The 12,565-nt window shown below is 59.2% G+C and overlaps 1 protein-coding gene across 3 annotated transcripts in view; it reads left to right on the top strand.

The window, feature by feature from the left end:
* Positions 1-12,565, top strand: part of CABIN1 (calcineurin binding protein 1) — a 57,800-nt gene that overhangs the window by 8,913 nt on the left and 36,322 nt on the right. For all 3 annotated transcript variants that reach the window (XM_084867410.1, XM_084867409.1, XM_084867411.1), the window contains exons 9-21: positions 364-650; positions 875-1,043; positions 1,405-1,541; positions 1,973-2,190; positions 3,435-3,513; positions 3,887-4,077; positions 5,071-5,223; positions 5,883-6,077; positions 9,187-9,429; positions 10,030-10,186; positions 10,892-11,007; positions 11,644-11,805; positions 12,263-12,469. In XM_084867410.1, the coding sequence (XP_084723536.1) occupies positions 364-650; positions 875-1,043; positions 1,405-1,541; positions 1,973-2,190; positions 3,435-3,513; positions 3,887-4,077; positions 5,071-5,223; positions 5,883-6,077; positions 9,187-9,429; positions 10,030-10,186; positions 10,892-11,007; positions 11,644-11,805; positions 12,263-12,469 (2,314 nt within the window). The remainder of the gene's footprint in view (positions 1-363; positions 651-874; positions 1,044-1,404; positions 1,542-1,972; positions 2,191-3,434; positions 3,514-3,886; positions 4,078-5,070; positions 5,224-5,882; positions 6,078-9,186; positions 9,430-10,029; positions 10,187-10,891; positions 11,008-11,643; positions 11,806-12,262; positions 12,470-12,565) is intronic.

A 12,565-nucleotide genomic window follows, 5' to 3' on the forward strand; every position in this document is an offset into this window, starting at 1 on the left:
TTCGTGCACTGGTGGGGTCCCTCTGGCTGGCCCGTGGGGATGGGGATCCGGCCGAAACCAGCTCTCCAACATCCCCCGAGGGGTCCCAGGTTGCGAGAGGGCAGTTCTCAGGTGATGCACCCTGGAATCGGGCTCCCTCCTCTCTGGTTCTTGGTGTGTCACTCACGTCAAGTCACTACAGCTCGTCAGCTCCTCAGCTGTGTTAGACTCAAGATTTTGTCAGTCACGACAATAAACCATGACAGCTCTCCCTGCCCTTGGGAGTTGCAGCCCTGGGGCCACTCTGCCGCTGCTCCAAGGCCAGCTGGCTCTGTGCTCGAGTACCTGGGAGGCGGTGCTGACCACTGAGCTGTCTCTCTGCAGCTGGAAGTGCCTGGGAGAGAGCCTGCTGGCCATGTACAACCACCTCACCACCTGCGAGCCGCCGCGGCCCAGCCTCGGCAAAAGGGTGGACCTGTCTGACTACCAGGACCTCAGCCAGCACCCAGTGTCCTCGGCGGTGGCGGCGCCTGTCAGCGTGGTGCAGCCCAGCCCCGTCAGTGCCAGCTCCTCCGTGACCGTGGCGGAGCCTGTGCTCTCCTGCTCCCCTGTGGCCACAGCCAGCTTCCCGCTGCACAGCCCCAGCCTGCTGGAGTCCGGGGTCCCCCTGGGTGAGCACCCCCAGGGCTGGCTTTGGGGAGACCCGGTTTGCTGGGCTGTTTGGGTCTCTCGGAGGGACACGTCCTGCTCATGTCCTGGTCTGAGGTTTAAGCAAGAGGCCCTGGACCCCAGGGGAGTCTCCACCTGCTCTGGGGGCTGCTCCTCGGGGGCCCTCTTCTCACGGGGGAGACTGAGGGACACGCAGCCCATGTGACTGCGTGTGCTCTCTGTGCAGGCGACTTGTCTGCAGGAGATAAAGCTCGGAAGGGCGTGAAGCGGAAGAAGATCCCGGAAGAGAACGGGGAGACAGCGAAGCGGCGGTCTGCCCGCGTCCGGAACACCAAGTGCAAAAAGGAGGAGAAGGTCGACTTCCAGGAGCTTCTGCTCAAGTTCTTGCCGCCCAGGTACAGTCACTCCTTCTCGGATTTGCAGGCACCAACTTGGGCCTGCCCACCCGCGTTTCTCCTCCACTGCGGCCTCTCCAGCACCTCCTGCTTCCCCATGACATCCTGCCAGTGGCCAAGGCACAGCGCTCCCTGGGTTGGGCTCTCGGTGTCTCTTGTTCTCTTGCTTGGAGCTTCCTGAGGGCAGGGAGCAGGACTTGGAAGGCCAGGCACTTCCGGGGCCTCAGATGAGTGGCTTCCGGAGCTGGAGGCCATGCCCCGCGTCCTGTGCACTCACACCGCTTTCGCGGGCCGGGGCTGCTGCTGCTTGGCAAGAACTCGGGGCCGTTGGCGTGGCCTCTGTGACGGGGGTGTCCTGCAGGCTGAGGAAGCTGGACCCCGAGGAGGAAGACGACCCCTTCCACAGCTACGAGGTGCAGGCGGAAGCCAAGCTGGAGAGCTGCCCGAGCGCGGGGCCTCAGCGGCTGTCCTTGGACGCGGCCACGTTCACGGAATCTGGTAGGAGTCCCCGGGACCATGCCCTGTGGGAGCTTCCTCCTCCACCCTCGAGCCTGGCCAGGTCTTCTCCTGGGAGATTGGGTCTGGATAAAGTGTGGTCAAGGGGCACCTGGACTGGTCTGGGCCTGAGCGCCATGGCAGCTGGGAGGTCTGTCCTTGCTCACACTCGACTGCTTCCTGCAGGGCGTGGGCTTAGGTGAACCCAGGCGGCTCTGCGGTCAGTCTGGCCGACCCCACTCTGGAGGGCATCGTGGTGCCAGGCAGCAGGCTCCGTGTTTTCTGTGTGCAATCTTGCTAGTGTGCATGGCAGCACTTGGAGGCTGACCCTTTAGTGCCCACCTCAGACCTGGAGGTTCAGAGAGGCCTGGGAACATGGGAGGCCCGGGCACAGAGGGCCTTTATTCAAGGCAGGCCTGTCTCCCTCCCGGCAGAGCGGCAGGACGTGCACACGTTCCTGCTGGAGAACCTGACCAACGGGGGCCTCCTGGAGCTGATGATGCGCTACCTGAAGGCCATGGGCCACAAGTTCCTGCTGAGGTGGCCGCCCGGGCTGGCGGAGGTGGTGCTCAGCATCTACCACAGCTGGCGGAGGCACAGCACCAGCCTGCCCAACCCCCTGCTGCGGGACTGCAGCAACAAGCACATCAAGGTGGGGCTGCCCAGAGCCGGGCCTGTCAGGCTGGGGCCTTCTGGGGGCGGGGGCTGTTGAGCTGCACTGGCTTCTGGGCCCGGAATGTGGGCCCCGGGGGTTGGAAGCAGGAAAGCATGGAGCCTGGTTTGTGCCGAGAGAGATCGGGTGGCTGAGTGAGGGTAGCGTGGGAGCGTGGTCAGAGGTTCTCAGGGGCTGTTGCTCAGGGAACCATGGCAGCGGCGGCAGGGGGTGGGGGTTCTGGAGGCAGAGCTGCGAGGATGAACTGAATGCGGGGTGAGGGGTGAGACGGGGAGGATTCCTAGGGCTGGCCCAGCCTGGGCTGGTGGCAGGGTGGTGTAGAGAGGCTGGGAAGTGAAGGCTTGGCTGTATTTGGGGTTCCAGGGGCGGTTACTGAGAAACCTAAGTGCAGAGGCTGAGTAGGGCTGCCGAGGGGAGTGATGGGGTCTTAGTAGTGGGGGCGGAGCCACGCCGTCCACCTGCCCACAGCACTCCATACCGCAGGCTCCTCCCCTCGGTGCCTCCTAGGGCTCCAGGGGACCCAGCGTGCTTGGCCCCCTCTCCCGGTGGGGGAAGAGGCTGGGAACCTCCAGGGCCTGCCTGGCTGGTGATACTTCTGGCCAGGGCACTGCAGGTTGGGCAGCCTCTGCTGGGACGCTTCCTTTTGTGCTGGAGAGCGGTACTCTGACCTGCAGACTCTTGTTTTGTTTATCCTCACTGAGGATATTTCCATTGATTTTTAGAGAGAGTAGAAGAGAGGGGGAGAGAGAGAGAGAAACATCGATGTAAGAAAGACACATTGATTGGTTGCCTCCTGCACGAGGTCAGGGATCAAGCCTGCAATCTAGTAATGTGCCTTAACCAGAATTGAACCCGCAACCTTTCAGTCCAAGGGCCAAAACTCTTAACTACTGAACCAAACTGACCAGGGCTGACCCCGGTCCCTTTAAGGGTTGAGTGGATACGGCAGCTGGCCCAGCACTGGGCAGGCGACAGAGCGGCCCGTCATGGGCTAGTCCCTCAGGACTGAAGACTGGTTCCCTGGCTCCTCCCAGGTTATGCCCCGTGCAGGTCCACATGCTCCCTTCTATGTCCTGGCAGGTCGCCGCTGAGGACCACGTACTAAATGGGAAGTAGGTAGAATAGTGGGTTTTTAAGTCAAAGTAAATTTTAGTTTTGTTTGTTCCATTCTCACCCTTTGGTGACTCTGTGCCCATCCCTGACATCTTGGCGCCTTCCCGCAGGGCATGATGCTGATGTCTCTCTGCTGCATGGAGCTGCAGCTGGACCAGTGGCTGCTGAGCAAGGGCAGAAGCGCCTCGGGTAGGAGTGCTGTTTCCTGTGGCCGGAGCGTCCCGGACTCTGAGCAATCAGCAGGCCTGGGCGTGGGGAGAAGTCAGACTTGAATCTGGGAGTCTGCAATGGGCACATGTCCTGGGTGGGCTTGTCAGGCCTGGAAGGATCCAGGTCTCAGCCAAGGAGTGTTAGCAGAAACTCACCACCAGAGGGAGCCACCTACCCACTTTTCTCTTCCTTGGGATGAAAGGAAGTGAGAGCCTAATGTTCCCAAGTGATCACGTGACAATTTCCGTGTCCCAGTAATGTCCCTGCAGAGCGAGGGCAGAGGGAGAGCTCGGGGGGCAGAAGGGCGCCTGGACCTGCACGTGACGTTGACTTGTCCTGTCTGACTTTTCAGTGTCTCCTCGGAACTGCCCTGCTGCTGGTGGGGCGAATGGCAGGTTTGGGCCTGATTTCCCGGGAACCCACTTCCTGGGGGACCTCCTGCAGATGTCATTTGCCTCGTCTCAGCGGGACCTGTTTGAGGATGGCTGGCTGGAGTTTGTGGTCCGCGTGTATTGGCTGAAGGCTCGGTTCCTGGCACTGCAGGTTGGTTCTGTGCTCGGCTGCGTGGGGAGCCTGCCCTGGCACCAGAGGGATGGGAGGGCTGGATGCCTCCTTGAGGACGTGCATGTGCACATGCGTGGCCCCTGCCGGGCTCAGCTTGAGGAAGTGGGGGCTGGTGGGGTTTTCAGCATCGCGGGAATCCCGGGGTAGCTCCAGTCTGTAAAGCACAGCAGCACAGCAGGGTACAGCCCACTCAAGGTTGCCTCGGGGTCTGGACCCTTTGTTTACGCTTTCCTGAGAAAGCCTGAGCAAGCGCAGGGACGGCTTCAGAGCTTTCTAGAGAGAGAGCTGCTTAGGAGCCTGGTCTGGAAGGCCAGTGACTGGCTGTTCCCCAGCCCTTTGCATATGGGGTACCTGGTGCACTGTGGTGGCATGAGCAGCAGAGTGCATGGTCAGTTCTGGAATTAGGACAGGACTAGCTTGTAATCCTGCATTTATTACCGTACCTTTTTTAAAAATATATATTTTATTGATTTTTTTACAGAGAGGAAGAGAGAGGGATAGAGAGTTAGAAACATCGATGAGAGAGAAACATCGATCAGCTGCCTCCTGTATACCCCTCACTGGGGATGTGCCCGCAACCAAGGTACATGTCCTTGACCGGAATCGAACCTGGGACCCTTCAGTCCGCGGGCTGATGCTGAACCAAACTGGTTAGGACATATTATCATGCTTTTTGAACAAGATGCTCAGCCTCGCTCAAGTGTCTAAAGTGTCCTAATGATACCTCTCCTTAGAGTTGTGATGTGAATTCATTTGTCTGTTTGTTTGTCCATCCATCCATCCATCTGTCCGTCCGTCCATCCCACAAATATTCACTGAGCCCCGCTGTGCATCAGGCCCCTTTCCAGGGTCTGGCAGAAATTGATGAAACTGCCCTGCCTGTGCCTGCAGGCTGGGGGGTCGGGAGGTGAGGCCCTGGCATAGCAGCGAGTCCTCTTCCTTCACCCTGTCCTCTGCTCTTCCTCCGGCCAGGGGGACATGGAGCAGGCCCTGGAGAACTATGACATCTGCACGGAGATGCTCCAGAGCTCCGCGGCCATCCAGGCAGAGGCCGGGGCTGAGCACGGCGACACTGTCATCCGGCTCCCCAACCTCCACAACGACTCGGTCGTCTCCCTGGAGGAGGTGCGTGGGCGTGGTCTTCCCAGCAGAGCTGTTTGGGGCAAGGCCAATGCAGCGCCCTGCTGCGACCTCCGGGGGGGGGGGGGGGGGGGGGGGCCCTGCAGGCCTCGGTGCGGAGAGGCCTGTGGTAAGGGGCATGTGACCTTTGGCCCAGGTGCATGGTCTGCTTTGCTGACTGACTACAAGACCCTACTATTCAGGCAGACACTTTTCTGAGCCGCTCTGGTTCTGGGGAGTTTTTGTTGTTGTTTCCGTAGGTTTGTTTTTTAAGGAATTGAATGTCTTGACTTGAATAGAAGTAAATTTTTTTGTTTTATTACTCCTCACCTGAGGATATTTTTTCCACGGATAGAGTGGGGGTAGAGAGAAAGGGACACAGCTATTGGGTGCTTCCTGCATGTGCCCCAACTAGGTCAGGGAGGGAACCCACAGCCCAGGTACGTGTCCTTGACTGGGAATCGAACCCTTGATCCTTTGGTACGACACTCTAACCACTGAGATACACCGCCAGGGCTAAATAGAAATGTTTTTGATAAAGTGTTTGCCTAACGTAAATGCTGACATAGTCAGGGGAGTCTGATTTTGGGTCTGATATGCAAACGCTGGCCGGGTCAGGGCGCAGTGAGGGGTTATCACCGCTGGGAATGCTGGCTTTCTTCCAGATCGATAAGAACCTGAAGTCGCTGGAGCGGTGCCAGTCCCTGGAGGAGATCCAGCGGCTGTACGAGGCGGGCGACTACGAGGCTGTGGTGCAGCTGCTGCGGCCCACCCTGTGCCCCAGCGGCTTCGACCGGGCCAAGCACCTGGAGTTCATGACCTCCATCCCCGAGCGGCCGGCGCAGCTGCTGCTGCTGCAGGTGCGTGCGCCCGGCCCTCCCCCTGGCCCTTCTGCGCCGGGTGTGGGTTATTCCCTGAAGCTTTGAGAACCTGCAAAAATGGGAGTAAAAGCCACTAACTCGGCGGGCAGCCAGGAGGGTGCCAGTCAGCGGATACGGGAGGAAGCGGGAACTTAGGAGTGCAGGTCCCAGGGTTCATGTATGCGCTCAGTGGGAGCCCGCACTTGACTCTGAACTCTGCCGGCAGAGGAGAGAGCACAGTCAGGACCTTGGCCATCCATCCAGCTGCTTGTTCCTTTGCCTGGCTTTTGAGTCACTTTAAAAGTTAACTAGTGAGTCAATGTAAAATATGGATAAAATGTCTGTATAATGTAAAAATCAAGATGAAAGGAATGCCCACAGGGTCATGTTGTTGAAGGAAAATAACAGCAGTGACGTGGGAGCCCAAGTGCACGGTCGGCTTCTTCATGCCTCTGCTCCTCAGGAATAAACCCTCCTGGGAGCTCGCGGGGCCAGGATCCGGTGGCGCTGGAATTCCCCTGGGCTCAGCTCCTCTCCCCCTCTAAGCTGTGGGGAGATCATTGTCCTTACCTCAGAGGCTGTTGTGGGATTCTAAGAATTAGCATGTGTGGGCACCATGCCTGGCTTGTAGCAAGTGCCATGTGGTGCCAGCTGTCATCACTGCCAGCATCCTCAGGAAGCACGGCATCGGCCGCAGAGGCTGATGGGGAAGATGATAGAAACGAAGTGCTTATGGCATTGGGTCCGTGTCCTGTCCCTGTGGTTCTCACACTAACCACTGTAGCTACTGTGTTATTGGGCCCTTCCCCTTCAGTCTGCAAAGCCAGCCCGTCTTCTCTCAGGCTCTTTGCTCAGATTATGAGACATGGCAGTTATTAGTATTCACTTGCTTGAACTGGGAAACAGATGAAAGGTGCATCGGGAGCAGGGGGAGAGGCCGCCTCCCTGGTCAACGTAAGGGAGGAGAGAGCTGGGCAGAGGAGTCGGGTGGCCCAAGCTGAGGTCCAGGGAGGAGGTTCGTCCGACCTCATTTACCATGGCAGGTGCGGGAAGGACAGCTGGGTGTACCCGGGCCACTGGGTGGGAGGAAGGCAGAGGCCAGTCCGCTGTGCTTCTGGGAAAGGCCCCAGTGGCTCAGGTGTCGCCTGGCCCCTGTGGTCTAGAACTCCTGGTGTGGCCCACGCCCTGTTGGTGGGGACTGCTGTTGGAAGGGCAGTGGGCTCAGGCCGGGCCACGTACCAGGAGGCTCCTCTCTTGGCAAATAAGCGAATCCTGGGTTTTGCTCCATTTCCTGTTGGTGGGAGAGGGGTTCTTACTGATCTAGAGCACTTTTTACGTATTAAAGATAGTCATCTTTTTCTCATCAAATGCTGCAAATATTTTTCCCAGTTCGATGTTTGCTTTTTAATTGAAGCTTGTGTGTTTTTGACATACAGAAGTTTTGAATCATGTTGTCACATCTCTTGATGTTGTCAAATGCCTGTGATTTTGTTCATTGTGCTTAGGCAGCCTTTCTAAGAGTGAGAAAATATTCACCCACTCGTTCCACACACATGGATCGCGTTCCCACAGTGCCTGGCAGGCAGACAGGGCCTCTGCAAACACCCAGAAAGGCCCTCTTCCAGCCTCTGTTTCCTTCCAGCGTGTTGGTGGCTCCGGTTTTGCATTGAAGTGACTTCATCTAGCTTAGAGGGTGGGCGTCTGCAGGGACCTCCCCTCCAGATGTGGTGGCTGTCCCTCTGCCTTTTAAAGTCTTCAGGATGGTTGTCTCTCTGATGCCGAGCTGTTTTCCTCCTCGATGTTTGCGTTGCTGCTTGTGCAGGGCCTTTTGTTGGCGTTCTGTTGTCTCAGAGCGCACTGGTTTACAGGAACCCTGGCGATGTTTGCATGTTTGTTTGGAATCTAGCCACCGCACCGAATTCCTGTTACTCTGATGGCGGCAATTTGGTCTCCTCATTTGTTGGCAGTTCTTCTGCCTTTTAGCTCCTCCTGGCCCTGAGCACGGGGATTATGTCACACTGGAGTGCTGCTGGCAGGTCCTCGACTTGGCCTTGATTTCACGGCAGCTCTGGCTGCAGTTACATAGTCAGTGGTCTTCCTCCTGCCAGAGGAGAGCCCCTGCCCTGGCAGAGTGGCATTTGGTCGGGAGCGTCAGCGTGGGCACCCTCGCACCCAGGGGCCGCCTGCCGGAGGACTCGTTTTCTCTAAAGAAACACGCCACGTGTCCCTGGCCATTAGGCTTTTAAATTAGGGCTGGTTTTGATCTGTGCTCGGATGTCGCAGCACATACCAAAGGCAGTTTGGGATGTTTCGGTCCCCACACCTGTCTGTGTCACCTCAGCGTGCGGCAGCTGCACGTGCCGAGGCTGGCAGGAGCCACCGCTGGGCCTCAGCTGTGCCGAGCCAGAGCCCATGGGCGCCAGGCAGCAGGTGCTTCCTGTGGCTCCGACCGGCCGCAGCCAGATCTGTGACTCCGCAGCCCGCTCAGTAATGAGAGGCTGAGAGGTTTGTTCTGGAGCAAAAGGAAAGGAGGCTTGGCCAAGGCGATGGCTCCCGAAGGGGAGATTTTAAAGTGACAGTGCAGTGTGCGTACTGAGAGCGGCTCCCATCGGACGCCCGTACACCTCGAGCCTCGGCACCTCGTGGGCCGGGGGTGGCTGGTCTCAGCAGCTTCAAGCCCTGCTCCGCCTGGCACCTGGCTTCAGGGCTGCCTGGCCAGCGCCCTCCTCCCGAGGCAGTCCCTCCCGCAGTCCTTCCTCTGCTGAGACCCCCAGAGCCATGGCCCTGGATGAGCACGTGACTGGGTGGGCTGGGCACAGTCAGGCTGACAGAGGTGGTGGAGTCAGCCTCATTTTGGCTGCTCCTGGGCTCTAAATGGGAAACTGAGGCATCAAGGGCAAGCCCCGTTCTGACAGCTTCCTGGCTGGTGGCCTGCCACGCGGTGGTTGCACCCAGGTCCCAGCCCACAGGCCCTGCAGATGCCCCGTGGCTATAGTGCTTCCCTTTCCTTGGCCTGCCCTCCGTCTTCACCCCGTCCGCCTGCCCTCCGTCCTCAGGCCAGGGGGTGGGCATGTCAGCACCCCCCACGCCGCGCCCCTTCCTGTTGTAGGACTCCCTGCTCCGGCGCAAGGACCACCGGCAGTGCTTCGAGTGCTCCGACGTGGCTCTGAATGAGGCGGTCCAGCAGATGGTGAACGCCGGCGAGGCTGCGGCCAAGGAGGAGTGGGTGGCCACCGTGACCCAGCTGCTGCAGGGCATCGAGCAGGCGCTCTCGGCGGACAGCAGCGGCAGCATCCTGAGGGACGCGTCCGCGGCCGCCGGCCTCACCCGGCTCACCAACAACCTGATCCAGGTAGCGCCCTGCCCCTCCTGCCCTGTCCGCAGCAGGAGGCTGTCCCATGTCCCCTTCCAGTCCAGCCACCACCCTGCCGCGAGGCCCCTTTCCGAAACGGAAATACGAATGTGCTGCTCCCTCCCTTCACCCTTCACACTCCTCCTGGGTGCCTGCCCAGAGTGCACTGGGCCACCAGCCCCTCTCTCCACCCTCTCGTTGGCTTTCGTGGCCACCTCTGGGCCCTCAGCCTGCCTGCCTGTCCTCTGCCCCGCTCCTGCCCTCTCTGGGGATCCGGCACCCCACAGCCCCTCTACCTGGCCCCGCTCCTCTGCGACACCACTGCGGCCACCTGATCCATGGCTCCTTCCCCCTGAGCTGTCAGCTCCTCTGCCCTGTTCACTTTGTCACCCTGTGTGGCACCGGGCCCAGCACACAGTAGAAGCTGCACATGGATGAGATGCTGGTCAGAGCTGGCTCCTCTGGAGTCGGGCATGGCCCTGCCATCGGCTCTGTGACCCTCTGTCTGATGACCTGATGGGGTGCCGCTGCGCCAGTGTTCCCCCAGCAAAGCAGCCCGAGGACTCAGCCTGGGTCGGTGACCTCACTGTCCCCCCCCAGATCATCGACTGCAGCATGGCCGTGCAGGAGGAGCCCAAGGAGCCGCACGTCTCCTCGGTGCTGCCCTGGATCATTCTGCATCGCATCATCTGGCAGGAGGAAGACGCCTTCCGCTCCCTGTGCCAGCAGCAGCAGCTCCAGAGCTCAGCAGAGGAAGGTGGGAAGGGGGTCTGGGGTGGCCTCTGCCCAGGGCCCTGCAGCCCCCCCACCTCCCCGGGCTGTGATGGCGGGAGGCGGCGTTGACAGGGTTTCGGGGGCACCCAGACAGAGGCAGAGGCTCCCTAGGGAGCGAGCTCACTGTGCAGTGGGGTTGGTCAGTGGCGTGTGGGATGTCACATGTCTGTGCAGTGGCTGCAGAGGACACGACAGCGAGGCAAGTGCTTATGAAGGCCGGTGTTCTGAGGCCTCGGACCTGCTAACCTCTTTGATCCCCACAAGAGCCCAGCGAGATGGGTGGCATGTGCCAGCCCTTGCACTTAAACCACTTCACTGAACCGCTCCACCTGGGTGTGGGCCGGTGAGGCCGGGCATGTGGACGGCTGGAGGCAACGTGGTTCCAAACCCCAGCTGTCACTTCCTCTTTCCAAAAGCTTCCTGTGCACAGATAGACGCTCCCCGCCATGCTCCCCAAATGTCTGCTCCTCAAATGTGGGGGAAGGGTTTCTCCTGTACACGCTGCAGAGTCTGCATGGCCTAGTAAGCCAGTCAGGCCACTGCTTGTTTTACAAGATGAAGAAGGAAGGAAAGGAAGAAAGCTCTGTGGCTCCCTTGGTAATGAAAGCACGGCCGCACAGGAGAGGCTGTGCCTGCAGCTCCCTCCCTGCCCCGCTCGCTCACTGCCTGTCGTCTGGTCTCTCCCCAGCGATGGCCGAGACGTCCATGCTCCCATCCTCCCTCATGCTGCTCAACACCGCCCACGAGTACTTGGGCCGGAGGTCCTGGTGCTGCAATTCGGACGGGGCGCTGCTGCGGTTCTACGTGAGTGCTGCGGGGCTTGCATGGCCTGCGCTGTGGGGTCGGGGGGGTGGGGTGGGGGGGGTCCCGACTGTGCTGTTTTGACTTGTGGCACAGATGAAACGACTCCAAGTTATGAGAAAGCCTGCATGTGGCGTCCTGTGCACCCGAGGCTAGGGGCTCTGGACCTGGCCTTGAACTGTAGGTAGACTTAGACCCACTAGTTGTTACCGAGTCTGTTACATGTTGGGCACAGGGCCAGGCCTTTGATACCCTGTTTCCCCGAAAATAAGACAGTGTCTTATATTAATTTTTTCTCCCAAAGTTGCACTAGGTCTTATTTTCAGGGGATGTCTTATCTTTCCATGCACTAAGTCTTATTTTCGGGGGATGTTTTATTTAGGGGGAAACATGGTAGTAACTTTAGAAGTACATACTGCATTCACTACCTCCCATTGAGTCCTGTGTGTCCAGCACACTCCCATGCCAGGTGGGAGTTGCTCAGTGAGTAGCTACTGTATTCATTCAGTCAGTAAAGACTGAATGAATGGAAGGGTTCACGCCCTTTCCAGAAAAGGTCCAAGTGGACAGGCCCCCTCCTCAGGTTAACAGGATCCCCGGGGCCTCTCCTCAGGCGTCTCTTCCCGCCCACCCCTGTAGGTGCGAGTGCTCCAGAAGGAACTTGCGGAATCCACCTCTGAGGACACACACCCCTACAAGGAGGAGCTGGAGACGGCCTTGGAGCAGTGCTTCTACTGCCTGTACAGCTTCCCCAGCAAGAAGAGCAAGGCCAGGTACCTGGAGGAGCACTCGGCCCCGCAGGTGAGGCGCCCCCGCAGGCCCACTGTCCCCCCTCCCCAGGAGGGGCTCAGCACCCGAGGGCGTCGTCTGCCGGCATGGGGCCTTGAAGGCCCAGGTTGCATGCGTCCGGAGGATGAAGGTGCTCCGGTGGGTCCGACCTTGCAGGACGCACTTCACAAGTGCTGCCTGATCACTCAAGAACGCAGCATGGCGATTTTAATAGATCCGCTTCCTTTTTTACCAAAATAAATTTTATTCCAGAGAGGAAGGGAGAGGGAGAGGGAGAAACATCCGTGATGAGCGAGAACCGTGGATTGGCTGCCTCCTGCACGCCCCACTCTGGGCTCTATAAGGAGCAGGCTTATACCCGTCACTGCTCTGCTCTCCCGGCACAGGGGGCTGGGAAGGACAGTGGGCACTCAGAGGAGCTTTGTGCTTCCCTGACCGCCCTGCGGTTGGCTTTCTGTCTGTTTTCAAGGTGGACCTCATCTGGGAAGATGCCCTCTTTATGTTTGAGTATTTTAAGCCCAAGACCCTTCCTGAGTTTGACAGCTACAAGACCAGCACCGTGTCTGCTGACCTGGCTAACCTGCTGAAGAGAATCGCCACCATAGTGCCCCGCACAGAGAGGCCGGCCCTGAGCATGGACAGGGTCTCTGCCTACATTGAGGGCACCTTGGCCGAGGTAGGAGCCATGTTCCCTCACCTTCTCCTTCAGCCATCTGACTGAAGTCAGATGGTCCTGGGTTTGAAGCATCACTGGCCACTGTGGAGTCCCTGG

This window comes from Pipistrellus hanaki (assembly GCF_964339955.1).
Source record: "Pipistrellus hanaki genome assembly, chromosome: 19".
Classification (NCBI taxonomy): Eukaryota; Metazoa; Chordata; class Mammalia; order Chiroptera; family Vespertilionidae; genus Pipistrellus; species Pipistrellus hanaki.